At 48.1% G+C, this 12,691-nt stretch overlaps 1 protein-coding gene across 1 annotated transcript in view; it reads left to right on the top strand.

Moving 5' to 3' along the window:
* The window catches only part of LOC144167705 (uncharacterized), a 15,251-nt gene extending 2,850 nt beyond the window's left edge, over positions 1-12,401 (top strand). Inside the window, exons 2-3 of the mRNA XM_077696890.1 lie at positions 5,305-5,580; positions 11,577-12,401. Of these exons, the coding sequence (XP_077553016.1) occupies positions 5,305-5,580; positions 11,577-12,198 (898 nt within the window). The 3' untranslated portion in view covers positions 12,199-12,401. The remainder of the gene's footprint in view (positions 1-5,304; positions 5,581-11,576) is intronic.
* Positions 12,402-12,691: the final 290 nt, after the last annotated feature.

Raw genomic sequence — 12,691 nt, 5'->3', positions numbered from 1 at the left:
GTTAAATATGCAACAGTGCCTCAAGAACAGTCCAACTATACATGGAGAGCAGGTGAGTCCTCTTGGAACCATTGGCTGCTCCTTTCGAATTCTTCCCTAGGGTAATTATCACCACGGGCACGCCTCAAGGCACAAAAGAAGTAAGCGGAGCCTCTATTGCTTTGCCATGAATTTACAAAATGCTTCACAAAAAGGCTGCTCATAACTCATTCTTTACCTTGATGAAGTGGTTCGTACTCTTAGAGCTGATAAGAGGCCGGATTTACCAGGGCTTGTAAGCGGCGGCTATATAGTTAAGTAGTATTGAAATTGTAAATATGGGAGCAACAAAAATAAATATAACCCGAGGTATTTCGTAGGAATGAGGGGAGACGAAATGAAATCATTGTTTCACATCTGTTTCATTTCGTTCACTTCTTCCGTTCACTTCGTCGGGGACAGATAATTCGCTGACCTCCTAATTTTCGTCTGAATTCATAATAAGCCAGCTTAGAAACGCACAAAAAAACTTCCCAAAACACCACGAAACAGCCTGAACACTCAAGCCATAAGAAAACACTCATTGGGCGAATGCATTTGGCTCATTTTGATCCGTGAAACAGCAGGATTTGGCTCATTTTAGGTACGAACTACGATCTGCGTGCACGTTTTCAGGGCGTTATCTGAACTATTTTTTTGCCACCCCTTTTTTAGGGGAAAGTCGCCGAGTTTTTATTGCCCCAGTGCAGCTTTCACCTGCTCAATTTCGGTTTCTGGATCTGGCTGATTCCGAAAAAAAAAACGCCTCAAATGACGGTATGAGAGTTATGGCGGTAACAATTACGGCGAAATTGGGTAAACCGTTCCATTTTTAGTGTTGACACATCGACATTGAAATTACCGACTGCGTTTACAGGGGTAGCGTCATCGTAAATATCCCGTCCTCTGAGAACCGCTAAGCGCTTGTTAAGGGTTTTGAAAGCAAAAAAAAAAAAAAATATGCGAATAGACACGTTGGACGCTCTGCGCCCACCTCGCGTCCTCGAAGGCCTCGTTCTCACGTGATACGACTTGCTTCGCGATCCGCTTCCGCTTTAACGCTTTCGAATGGCTTCGATCTGTCTCCCACGCGTAGCGCATCTGCTGGTTAATTTTCGTTACTGCCGAGTTCAAGTGCGCGCTATAGAACGTCTCGCGCTTGAGGACAGCTGAAGCCTTTGAACTGTTATGTGATAACAGCGAGAAATGCAAGAAAACCAGCCGAATACAGATCCTCTGCGAAAAATATCATCTATCACCGCATCGGCCGCAGCTGAGAACCGCCTTAATCAAGGGCTGCATAAATAACAGCAACAAAGTACAATACCTGAGATCTTCATTCCTGTTGAGGAACAATGTCTTGAGTGAGCTTCAGTTCTCACGATCCTCCTCATGTGGATGCTTCTAATAGAAGAAACTAGGAGGCGTTCAACTTGCTGATGGGTCGATGACCAGTGAAGCTGTTTAAAACACACATAATACATGTTTAGAGTATGTACCCGTATTTATTTTAAGGGCGAAGCACCTTAAGGCCGAGGCTTGTCCGACGTCCGGCGTCCGTGCTCACGGCACAGCACCGTGTAAACCGAAACATCGGTGAAAAGGTTCACAAAAGGTAACATGAAAAAAAAAAGGTTCTCAAAAGGTTAGAGAGAGAGAGAGAGAGAGAGAGAGAGGGAGAGAGAGAGAGAGAGAGAGAGAGAGAGAGAGAGAGAGAGAGAGAGAGAGAGAGAGAGAGAGAGAGAGAGAGAGACGCACATCACCATTTAAATCGAAACATCTGTGAACAAAAGGTTCCCGAAAGGTTAACAAGAACAAAATAAAAGGTTCACAAAAGGTTAAAGAGAGTGGCGTGAGAAAGAGAGTGCTCCGGGAGAGCCATGCTGCGCATGCGCGAGGAGCATTGGATTGGATTGGATTGAATTGATGTGCATTTGGTTGGATTGGTTGAATTGGTTTGGATTTGATTGGATTAGATTGGATTGGATTAAATTGAATTGCATTGGATAGGATTGGATTTGGATTGGAAATCGTTTTAGCAGCAGTACGCACTGTCACGGGTGATTTACGGTAAGTACGATCCCCAGTGCTTCGCCCACTCGGTAGGATTCACTTCGTGGAGGTGCGTGAATTTTTTTCTCATCATTTGGTATTGGTAGGGGCTATGGTTTTGCGATTAATTGATAAAATTTTAAGGAGTGGGAGGAAAACCTTTTGAGCCTGGTGATCCGGGACTGGTCACAGAATTGGTCTTATCCGAGCGCACAAGCATGGTGTTGTGTTTCCCTCTCTTAGATGTTCACCTATCGACACCAGACGGCATTTCTGTAACGTTCCCAATTTCACTGGGAACTAATTACGACAAGCAAAATAAAACTTGGCGCAATGATTGTCTTCCTACCAGAAAATTGTCACAAATTTTTTTACGGGATAGTTTCGTTTTCTGTAACCGTATTCGCCCGTAGACGCCCATGTATTGGCAGCAGACAAAATTCTATAACGTTTTCAACTTTACTGTAACCTAACCAATTATTACTGAAAAACAAAATCCAGAGTAATCCTAGAGTCGTCTTAGCAACCATTTGTCATGTAATTGTGGGGTTTTTTTGTTGGGGTGGGGGAGGAGGCGTTCAGATAAAATGACAGCCGCGACCGTTTCCTGCTGAGCATTAGCGATAAAGTTGGCTTTGCGGCAAGGTGTTTTTGCACGCGCATAACAAAACCGCACGGAACCATAGCCATAAGTAGCGTCACTAAAAAATCACTCCCACCTCCCCTCGCAGGAACCCGTGTAGATGCGACGCATAGGGGGTTCCGTTGTTGTTTCCGTCAGGTTGATTCTCCCATCGCGTGAAACGTGCCGTTCCCTGTCATGGCTATGACGCAACGTGGCGCGGCTATGACGCAACACAATCCAAAACAATCCACTTTAATCCAATTTAATCCAAATCCAATCCAATTCAAGCCAAGCCAAGCCAATCGAATCCAATCTAATGCCCCTCGCGAGAGTGTTCGCTATCGGAGAAGAGAGGGGGTGAGCGGCGGAGAGTGCAGCTCGCGCGGCGAGGAGAATGGGGGAGGGGTGTGGACGGACAACAACGCCGTATGGAGGGACAAGGCGAGTGAATGAGATGCCGTCGCATCTAAAACGAGGCCTTTTCTTGTGGGTAGGGCTGCCTCTATGCCTCTTCGGATAAGGGGTAAGACGAAGTTTGCTTTTGAATGGGGATATCCTTGTTCCGGTCGTGACCCTTCTCGGAGGAGTTTGAGCCGTACTGAAGTCACTTGGGACAAAAAAGGAGCCGGACCATAGTTCTAAACTGCCACGCTAAACGTCTAGAGAGTCAGAGCAGGGCGATTAGGTAAACGGTGCGAGTGTCCACGGACTGATTGATGGTTGGCGGTTGTCGTGGGACCGTTCGGAGAAAGGTTGTCCTATTTTGTTAAGTGGCGGCGGCACACAGGTGAGAAGAACCATGGCAGATGATGGATGATCTAGTGACATTGTTCACAAGCGGCGATGACAGAGCGCGCGTAGGCTGCACGCCACTCTTTTTGTCGTCGTCGTTGTCGTCGTCTTCGTCGTGGTCGTGGATCGTGGGTGTGATGAATGGACACGCGAGCGATTGATCGCACAATTGAGACAGCGGAGCTTCAGCGACGACAAGGGAGAGGAGCGCGCGTCAGTGATCGCGGTGGCTCTAGTGACGCCGGCTGGATGCCAAGCGGCGGAACAGAACGAAGTTACGTGGAAACGACCCAGTGGGACGCCTGGCCCATGGGCCACATTGAACAAGACCGTCGCTACCCTCTGCCAAGGCTCAAGAGCGCGTCTGGGCGCCGTCATCGTGGCGCTAGTGCGCTGACTGCTGACGCTCCGTTCCTGCTGTTGGAGCCGCTAAACTCACATCGCGACGGATCGTGCTGACTTGCTTATCGGGATTGCTTTCGGACCTTCCGAACTGCCAGACTATTTTGTGCACCTTCGAACTGTTGGCTGTGCTTTCCGTGTGAACCAAGCTCGTCCTGTCTATAACGTCTCGTCGTCTACTATGCTCACGTCCTGTGTTTGGCCTTCATCCTGCGAAATATAGTCTTCAACGTGTTAATCGGCGTTCGTCTCTACCTGCGTGGTCCTTGGCCCATTCTTGACAGTGGGCCATGACCCCATGGTGTATTTACCGCCATGTCCCGTGACAATATTTGTGTTCAAAAGCCACCCGATTGAAGAGATTCAGCAGCCGAGGTATCATAATAGAACATTGTATAATATTGGATATTAAAAATTCTGGACTTTTTTCATTATGAATAAGCGTAGGAGGCTCAAACCAGCCGGGGGGCACCGCACCTGCGCAGTGGGTAACGCCGGCGGATCGCCGGCGCGTGGGCCTTGAAGCGGGAGTGCGCCGGGTGCGTAAAGGTGACGCCGCGTGGATCGCATGGACTGCCAAGCCGATGGGGCCTCGGCAGAACACAAAAGAGCGTCATAAGTAAATCAGTGTGCCTCAACAAAACTAAAAAAAAAAAAACAGATCGGTGCTTACGCACTTCTGACGTATATGCAACAGGTCGCCTTTTAAAGGGACCCTGCAACACTTTTTTCAACTTTTTTCCTAAATACTTGCAGAACGTAGTCACGCAACACACTCAGTACTTAGATTAGGGGGTCGCAAAGTACCTGAGGCAAAAATTACTGCTCTATGCCCATCAGATAACGTGTAAACTCGCTTAAAAGATTTTTCTCGCTTTCCCGGTCTTGACATTCTTCGGCGGTTCCAATTACGTCACTAAGGCCATTTATCGTCTGTTGGCCGGTTTTCCTTCACTTTCATCAACTAACGCTTTTCGAAAGCAACTTAAAAGTAAAGCCACAAAAACAAAGCATAAATAGGACGCGTATCTGGTGCGACGAGCAAATGACGCAGTGCCGCTCCGTGCTGGGGGTAACTGTAGCTTTCACATTGGTTGCAGACGCGAAGGAAAGAGTCAAAACCCTGATCGAAAGTGTTGCACGGTCCCTTTAAATGTATTCTAATAGTTTTGTTATAAAAAAACAAAAATGGGGCTGGAAAAAACACACACTCAAGACAGGCGGCACAAGAATGCTACGCATTAGTAGATAATTCTCTGAATTTCTGCAGCATTATTTATTTCGATTACAGTTCCATCAAGAGTCTTGTGACTTCCTTTGTGCCTCATTATTCCTGGCTTCATTATCTCTAAGAAATTGTCATATTTCTTATTAATCCTTTTTTTCTCGCTGTCCATGTATCTTTGCGACGGCAGGAAGAAGTCAGCCTCGGCGGGCACCTCCAGCAGTGAAGAGAACGACCCGGAGGAGGCGCCAGCGGCCGACAACCAACCAGCCGCCACCAGCTTGTGGCGGCCGCCGCCTCCACAGAACCCCCATCCTGTCGCAGCTCCGGACCCGCGCTATTACCGCTACGGCGAGGAAGACGGCGGCGCGGCGCAAAGGGGCTACCAGGAAAGCGACGCGCCGGACTACCCCAACGCCCCCCGCACGAGGAACTGGCTCCGCGTGCCCGCCATTCGAGGCCGCAGGTGCGCAGAACGCTCCACTCAGCCTTAATATGCGCAGTAATGACGTCAAACCTAACAGACGTTCAGAATAACGCAGGTCTTCTATAGACCTACCAAAGGTTCGTATTCAAGCAGGGCAAGGGCCATGGACTGCGGTCTTTCGCCGTTGTAATGCTTGCAATCACTCAATCGCGCCGTACAACAGCGCCCCTGCATCTCCCTGAAGTCGTGCATTAAGCTACTTTGAATTTACTTTCAACAACCTAGGTTCATTTGTTAAAGGGCTTTCAGGTATTGTCGTCCGGTTCTGACAAGAAGCGAAGATACGCGCTCGGTTTACGAATTTCGTTACGTCGTTTTCACCGTAAACAGTGTCATAAATGCTCGACTCTTCCCATATGCACGCAAGTCTCAAATGGGTTGGGGCTCGGAAAGTAAAGGTGGAAGAAATACTGCTTTCCCCTGAAGGTATGAGCACACAGATTGATAAAGATATTTATTGGTGCAAGGAGGGAAAGAGTAGGCATAGCAATGACGGTATGCTTACAAACAGACGTTCCCATTTGCTAGCGCGGCCAATGTTTTATATCCGTACCGATAACTTGTAAAGAATAGTTATTTCTGTAACAAACTCCCATATAAAACCCCTATTTCTTCTCCTATCTCTTCTTTGAGAACATTATTCTCGTAAAAGGGATATTGATGTCCACGTCTACAGATAAAGCAATTAATCACGAGAAAGGTATAGAACCGATGATGGGTGTGGAATTTCGGGCTCACGTGCAGCGCATGGATGCGTTATTGACCCGCCAAAATATGTGCCGTTTCCCGGGAGCGCTAGCAAAAGCTGCCACTATTTTGACCGTAGTCATTGTCCTAACTTCACTCTCTTGACAGCAGTCAAAATGGCAGTGGGAGCGAAATTGTAGGAACTGTAAAGGATCTTCACAGTTTCCCTAGTTCTTTGTAAACACTAGCTTGTTCCAATTCCAGAGTATCTGGGGCAGCGAGCTTGAAATGCTGAGAGGGAAAAGATGTGCATTTAAAGGGAGTGTCAAGCCATGCGCCATGCGAGAATTTCTTTAGCCTCTTCGAGCTATTTATAAAATCAACAGTGCAGCTGTAAGCGGGAGTATCCTGGTCCATTCGTTTAACAAATCATAATGACACCGAGTTGAATTTTCCCTCAAAAGACAAGCATGCTGCACATGCCGAAAACACTTCGCCCCATCCGAATTCTTTGCCCTAATCCATTACTTGCAAGTGCGAAAAACCCTGCAACTTATGTTCCCATGACCATTCTTTTTCACAAAATATGTTGCAGTTCGTAGTTGACATCAGCAACTATGATTCACTGGCGTTATTACTACCCGTAATTATTACTAGTACTCGCAACGCGTTAAGTCGAAGTGTCCAAGTACAGTTTTGCGAAAATAAGGTTAAATACCTTAGTAGCGGAAAATGGGCATAAGTGCCTTCATTAGAATAAAATCATTAAATACATTTATATTGCCATACATTGAGTAATGAACAGGAACTTCGGTAAATTTTGAACTCGAAAATTAACCAATAGTGCTAAAAGTAAATTTTGAACTCAAGAATTAACCAATTAACCAATAGTGCTTTCGTTTAAAACAGACACGCGATTAACTAACGTTGGCTGCCATACTATAAAATTTCAGTCTTAACGCACGCACTAATACAGCCTTGACAAACTGAACGGTGCTTCTCGACAAGATGAAGAAGGTTGAGAGAAAAATACATTTTTCCAGCATAGCTGAGACCCCCACAGCTTGCCGGGTGGCGTTCTAACAGCAGTTGAGTTCTTCTATCGCAAGAGAACAATGTGCGGAATTCAGCCAACATATTCAAAAATGCATGCCTGAGATTTTTCCTTACAATTGATTGATTGATTGTAGGGTTTAACGCGCCGACGCAACGCAGGCGATGAGGCGCGCCGTAGTGGAGGGCTCCGGATTAATTTTGACCACCTGGGGATCTTTAACGTGCGCCGAAATCTCGTACACACGGGCGTTTTTGCTTTTCGCCTCCATCAGAAAAGCGGCCGCCGCGGTTTCCTTACAACGAAAACTTGTTTAGCCGATTAAAAGCCAATGAGATGTTTATGAAGAGGTTGTCGAACCAACCATTAACCGAGTGCCCGATACGAAAGCGTAAAACCAGTTTTCAATTTTGGTTAGGAGCTGCCTTCATTACTGGTGACTTGCCCTTTGCTGGACGCTGTACAGAATATGCCTCTCACTATAAACATATAAACACCGTCCGTAGTCTACGAGAGACTTTATGCTGTCCTTTCGTCTATACCTAACATTGTCTGGGGGGATTTGCGTTATATGATGTGAACGCAGCGAGTCGACAGCTTCCCTTGGTAACCATTCTTAAAAATATCGGGAACTCTGATAAACCTCGCACCGCCCTCGTTTTGCTGGCAAAGCGATGCCGTGGCACGAGTCATCTCGTCGAGGCACTATAAACTCCACGTGAACATCTCTTAGGAACTCTATTTTTGCCCACGTGGGCTCAAGGAAGTGAGAGCAGAAAAGCTTGCTGACGTGTCCGCGTTTAGTTACCCGATCTCGTATCGTACAACAATCACTGCTTGGCTTTACACATGATGCTATCGCGTGCCAGAAGCGCGATAATGTCGATTTGTTCCGGCCTTCGATACGCCAAGACGAACAACGGTACACCTAAAGCAGCCCTTGACGAATGAAGGTTTTATTGGGGTGACAGTAACCTCGCCTGTCTCATTTGCTAGTGAGGGTTAAGCCGGTCCAGGCTTGCGTAAACGAATCAGAAAATCACGCTACAAACCTGCCAGCGACAATTAGTACAACATGTGCCGATCTCGTTCTCACGTTCGTAGCAGCTCGCAGCTAAACCATGCCATCGCACGGTCCGACCCTCAACAAGTGCCTAAATGCGGCGCTATAACTATACTCCGCGTGAACAAAGATGAGCAGAAGAACCCTGGTGCGCGGAAAGCGTACAGTATTGGGTGATGAATGATGGTCGGGCTAAGAGCACAAGCTTTCTCTCCGAAAGTGCGAGCTCGACGCTGACGAAATCAAGACTTTGCATAGACGCAGCAGCAGAACTGTAATTCAATTTCTGTTGATAGTAGCACACTGACAAGCAAGGGAATGCCTATTTCAGTGACAATCTCATTATCCTTGGTGTCAGTGCACAATATCAACGTTTTTTTTTTTCGGCAAATTGGCGGTTGTTTGCGCTCCATTCTTTAAAGCCCTGCTCAGGACTGATGCTTCTTACCAGGCGTACAGAAGCACGCACCCTTACCTCCTGAAATGGACATCAACATCGAACTAGCTTCCATCTCACCATTAGATGCAATGCTGAGGTGGTGTGAAAACATGCGACATGTTGAGCGAAGGATGTCGGAGGTTTGGCCTCAACACCGAAAATCAATGTGCTTGATTTACCGAGTGAAGAGTGCTGCATGATCTGTGCGATCTCACGCTGCGTACGTCCGACCACAATACGTTTTCGCTAACTAATCAATTCAAATAATGTGTAGGATTCCGGCAGGCCGTATATATAGTAATTTAGATTTCTTCATATGGCTGTAGTTTCATTTTCACGTCTATATTTTTATCAGCGGGCGAACGAATTATGTCGGACGTCATTTTCAAACACTGCTAGTTTGCTCATGCTCAAACGATGCAGCCGAGGCTATTATGGATATGTATTCCAGTTTTTACTGAACGGAATATTAAAACTTTAAAAATTTTCGCTTACCAGCAAAAAATATATATATTGGCTCCAATCCACGCTGTGAAGGTGGTTGGAAAGCAAAGCTGGAAACGACACCCACAACAATTGCCCATGTGACGTCACTTGAATCTACACACGTGGGTTTACAAAGAGTGAAATTAGAGATTCTGCCTGCCGTTACCTAGAATTCACAGGGGCGGTATCCCTAACGCAGAAGTGTCGGCCGCGGCCGGGCTAGAGCGGCGGACGCTGCCGCTGTAGCCCGGACGTGCGTCGGCAGAATGAAAACGGCGAGGAGCGTCATTCTAAGGGTAAGACAGCGGAACCTAGCCATCCGGATGCTGTGATGCTATCTCGGCTATCTCTCTGTGATGCTATCTCTCTATGATGCTATCTCGGCGCTCTACCACCTTGTGACACAATCGTGGACACCGAAACAATTGGGCATGTGAGTTTATTTATACCGATTCAAACTAGTTAGTTTAGTAAGTTTGAGAATTGCGAGAAAGCTGAGGGAACTCTTATAATCGCTATTTATCAGAACCAGTTGCTGCTTTCGCCTTTTGTAATACCGGTTAAAACACAGCCGAATTGCTATTCACCACTTCAGAAAACGGAGGCCCATTCGTGGCAAGCAGTGCGCAAAAGGTAGTGTTTGTCTAGCGACCAGATGTCTGTATGGGGGTTGAGCATTTTGTTTTCCCGCCCTGCAAACCAATTTTAACGTATCTTTGCCGTACGACCACTTAACTCCGTCGTGTCTGGGTTACCCAGGAGGTGCTGTCGAGCACGTTAATCAAGCCGTGCGAAGGCACCACGCAATTGACGTGAAGCTGCGCCAAAACGCGCTAAAGCAAACGACAAAGCCGGGTCGCGCCGGTGCGCCCGCCAGCGTGCGCGCGAGGGGAACGCTGGGTTAATTCGCCGCGCTATCTACACTTTGCTCCCTGAGGGATAACGGGCCTGACCGTCAGCAGCCGCGTTAGGAGTTTCTTGCTCCGCACGCCACAAAAGAACCGTTGGCTGGCAGAGGTAGAAAGCTTTGCTTTATTAAGTCCGAGGTTTTAGAATAACGTCTTGAGCAAAAGCTTCTTTATCAAAGGTAGAAAGTGCGATTCAGCGTAGGTTGCACAGCTCCTGAAGTTAGCTAGTATTTCATCGCTTCCGTCTGCGACAGTCACGTGGACCTTACAGTTACTTTCAGAATACTAAGCAAGATGCACGGAACACTATGCCACGAGCCTCTGCTGTTATGTGCTTAGCATGTTCCTTCCAAATGTTCGTTGTAATGTTAGCACGTATATATAGTGATCAGTATGTTCCAGCTCCAGCGACGGCCTCTCCGGCCCCAGAGATTCTCAGCACCCGGTGCTAAATCGCTGCCATGATCGCTGCAGTGGACAAACGGCCGTGAGTTAAGGCAGGCTCAGGCCGGATACATACACCGGGGTTGCCAAATGCTGTTCTTGTGCGAAAGTGCTGTTTGCGTCCCAGGAAGCTCGCCTAGATATACCGTACAGTTCCGAAAGAACGCCCACCCAAATTTCAGAGATGTCAAGGGAAAAATGCAGTGGGCGATCTTTCGGCTCAGGTAGGAAAAACTACAAAAAAAAGTGGCGGTGCCGCCAACCACGACTGCAGAGATATCAAGAGAAAAATGCGAGATGGGCGAAGTTGGGGGTGAAGTACGGAAAAGACAAATTAGTGATCACATGAACACATGAGTAGATGATTCGCGTTTATTTTGTTCGCTCGTCGGCGCTAAAACCATCGATTTCAGGGGGTGGGCGATCTTTGGCGTCTTTTAGCAAACTGAATATTTCACTCTTAAAGGGGGTGGTCGATGTTGCGGGGCAGGGCGTTCTCTCGGATATTTACGGTACTTAGTGTAGCCACACTGTTATCTAAGATGTTGTGAGCTTGCATAAGTTGGCCTCAACCTCACCTCTACCTCCGAACATACTGTATGCAATCCCCTCCCTTCTAAATGAATTCATTCATTCATTCATTCATTCATTCATTCATTCATTCATTCATTCATTCATTCATTCATTCATTCTGCAATTAGCATCTCAGTGTCGTCCATCCGGTAAATAGCTTGGTCATGAATATAAAAGGTACTGCATTTGGTAAGGAGAGACGCTGCACAGATTAAATAACAATGCCGGCGATCACTCCTTTGTACCGAGTCAATAGCTTCCAGTATGCAGCGCCTTCTCGCATCGCTCGCGATGAACCGAAACGGCGCCCCGTGTTCGCAGGTACGCCCAAACCTCGGCTGACTGCGGGAGCAGCAGCACCGGGGGCGCGAACCAGTACAAAGTGATGTGGGCCAAGCAGGTGCTCCAGACCATGGCGTCTCCTGTTTACCAGAACAAGATGCTCAAGCTCCTCATGTCCATGAAGGGCATCTCCGGCTCCTACCCGGATTCGTCCAGCGCCGAGCCACAGCCACAGCGCTTCCTCCCGGGCCCTCAGCGGACGCCCTCCTCGCGCTACAGCGAGGTCCCCACGCCGCTGGAGAGCCCGCGGTTGCGGAAGGCGGCCATCACCATGGCGCCCATGGCCGAGGCAGCCCAGAAGCGCTCGTCGCAGCGCCAGCAGCGGGCCGCCCCTGTGGTCACGTGCAGCGACGAAACGTCGTCGTTTCGCTCGTTCCCGGCTCACGGAGCGCGCCGCAACAAGCACGGACGGTCGGCCGGCTACGTGGCCCAAGACGACGACGACGAACGGGCGCCCCCAGCTAAACTGTGTAGCCGCGACAGCTCGCGCTACGCGCCGCTTGCGCCCAGGGAGGTGATCAGGTCGCGCAGCGAATCGAGCGACGCGCCACATGCGCCCCAATCGCCTCGTAAGGTGTTCTTCGCCAACTACAAGAAATAGAAAAGGAAATATATACGCGTGCGCACGCATATTTACGTGATTCGAAGGCTCGTTTCAATGCATGCATTGTCTAGCATGCCCGATAAACTAGTACGAGTGACGTTTTTATCGCCCACAAGCTTTGCTGCAATGTCCTCCCCTGAATTGTATACTCGTTTGTGCAAAAAGATCTTAATCTCGTTTACTGTTCTAAATATATTGGCTGCGGCGCTTCCACAATTTATGTCGCCCCGAATTATTGACTGCTGTTGTTTGGAAGGGGGAAAATAACCTTGGCGTGACTTCATTGTGAAATACAACTTGTCATGACTTCCAATTTTAAGCTAAAGGTATTATACTCCGCGTGCAACCCCAGAAAGCGCCTCGTAGCGTCCATCTCACCTTCAAGCTCAGCTAAAGTCAAGCAAGCACCTTGTGGGGTTTCGCGGCTCCGATGAAAGCACCAGCATCATCTCGGGGCCCTGGGAGAACAGCGCGTCCCTCTTGTCGGCGC

Source organism: Haemaphysalis longicornis, unplaced genomic scaffold, assembly GCF_048455015.1.
Source record: "Haemaphysalis longicornis isolate Haplotype H1 unplaced genomic scaffold, Haemaphysalis longicornis Haplotype H1 scaffold_2, whole genome shotgun sequence".
NCBI classification, from domain to species: Eukaryota; Metazoa; Arthropoda; class Arachnida; order Ixodida; family Ixodidae; genus Haemaphysalis; species Haemaphysalis longicornis.
Note: the sequence above shows the minus strand (reverse complement) of the source record. Positions and strands in the feature narration are given on the sequence as shown.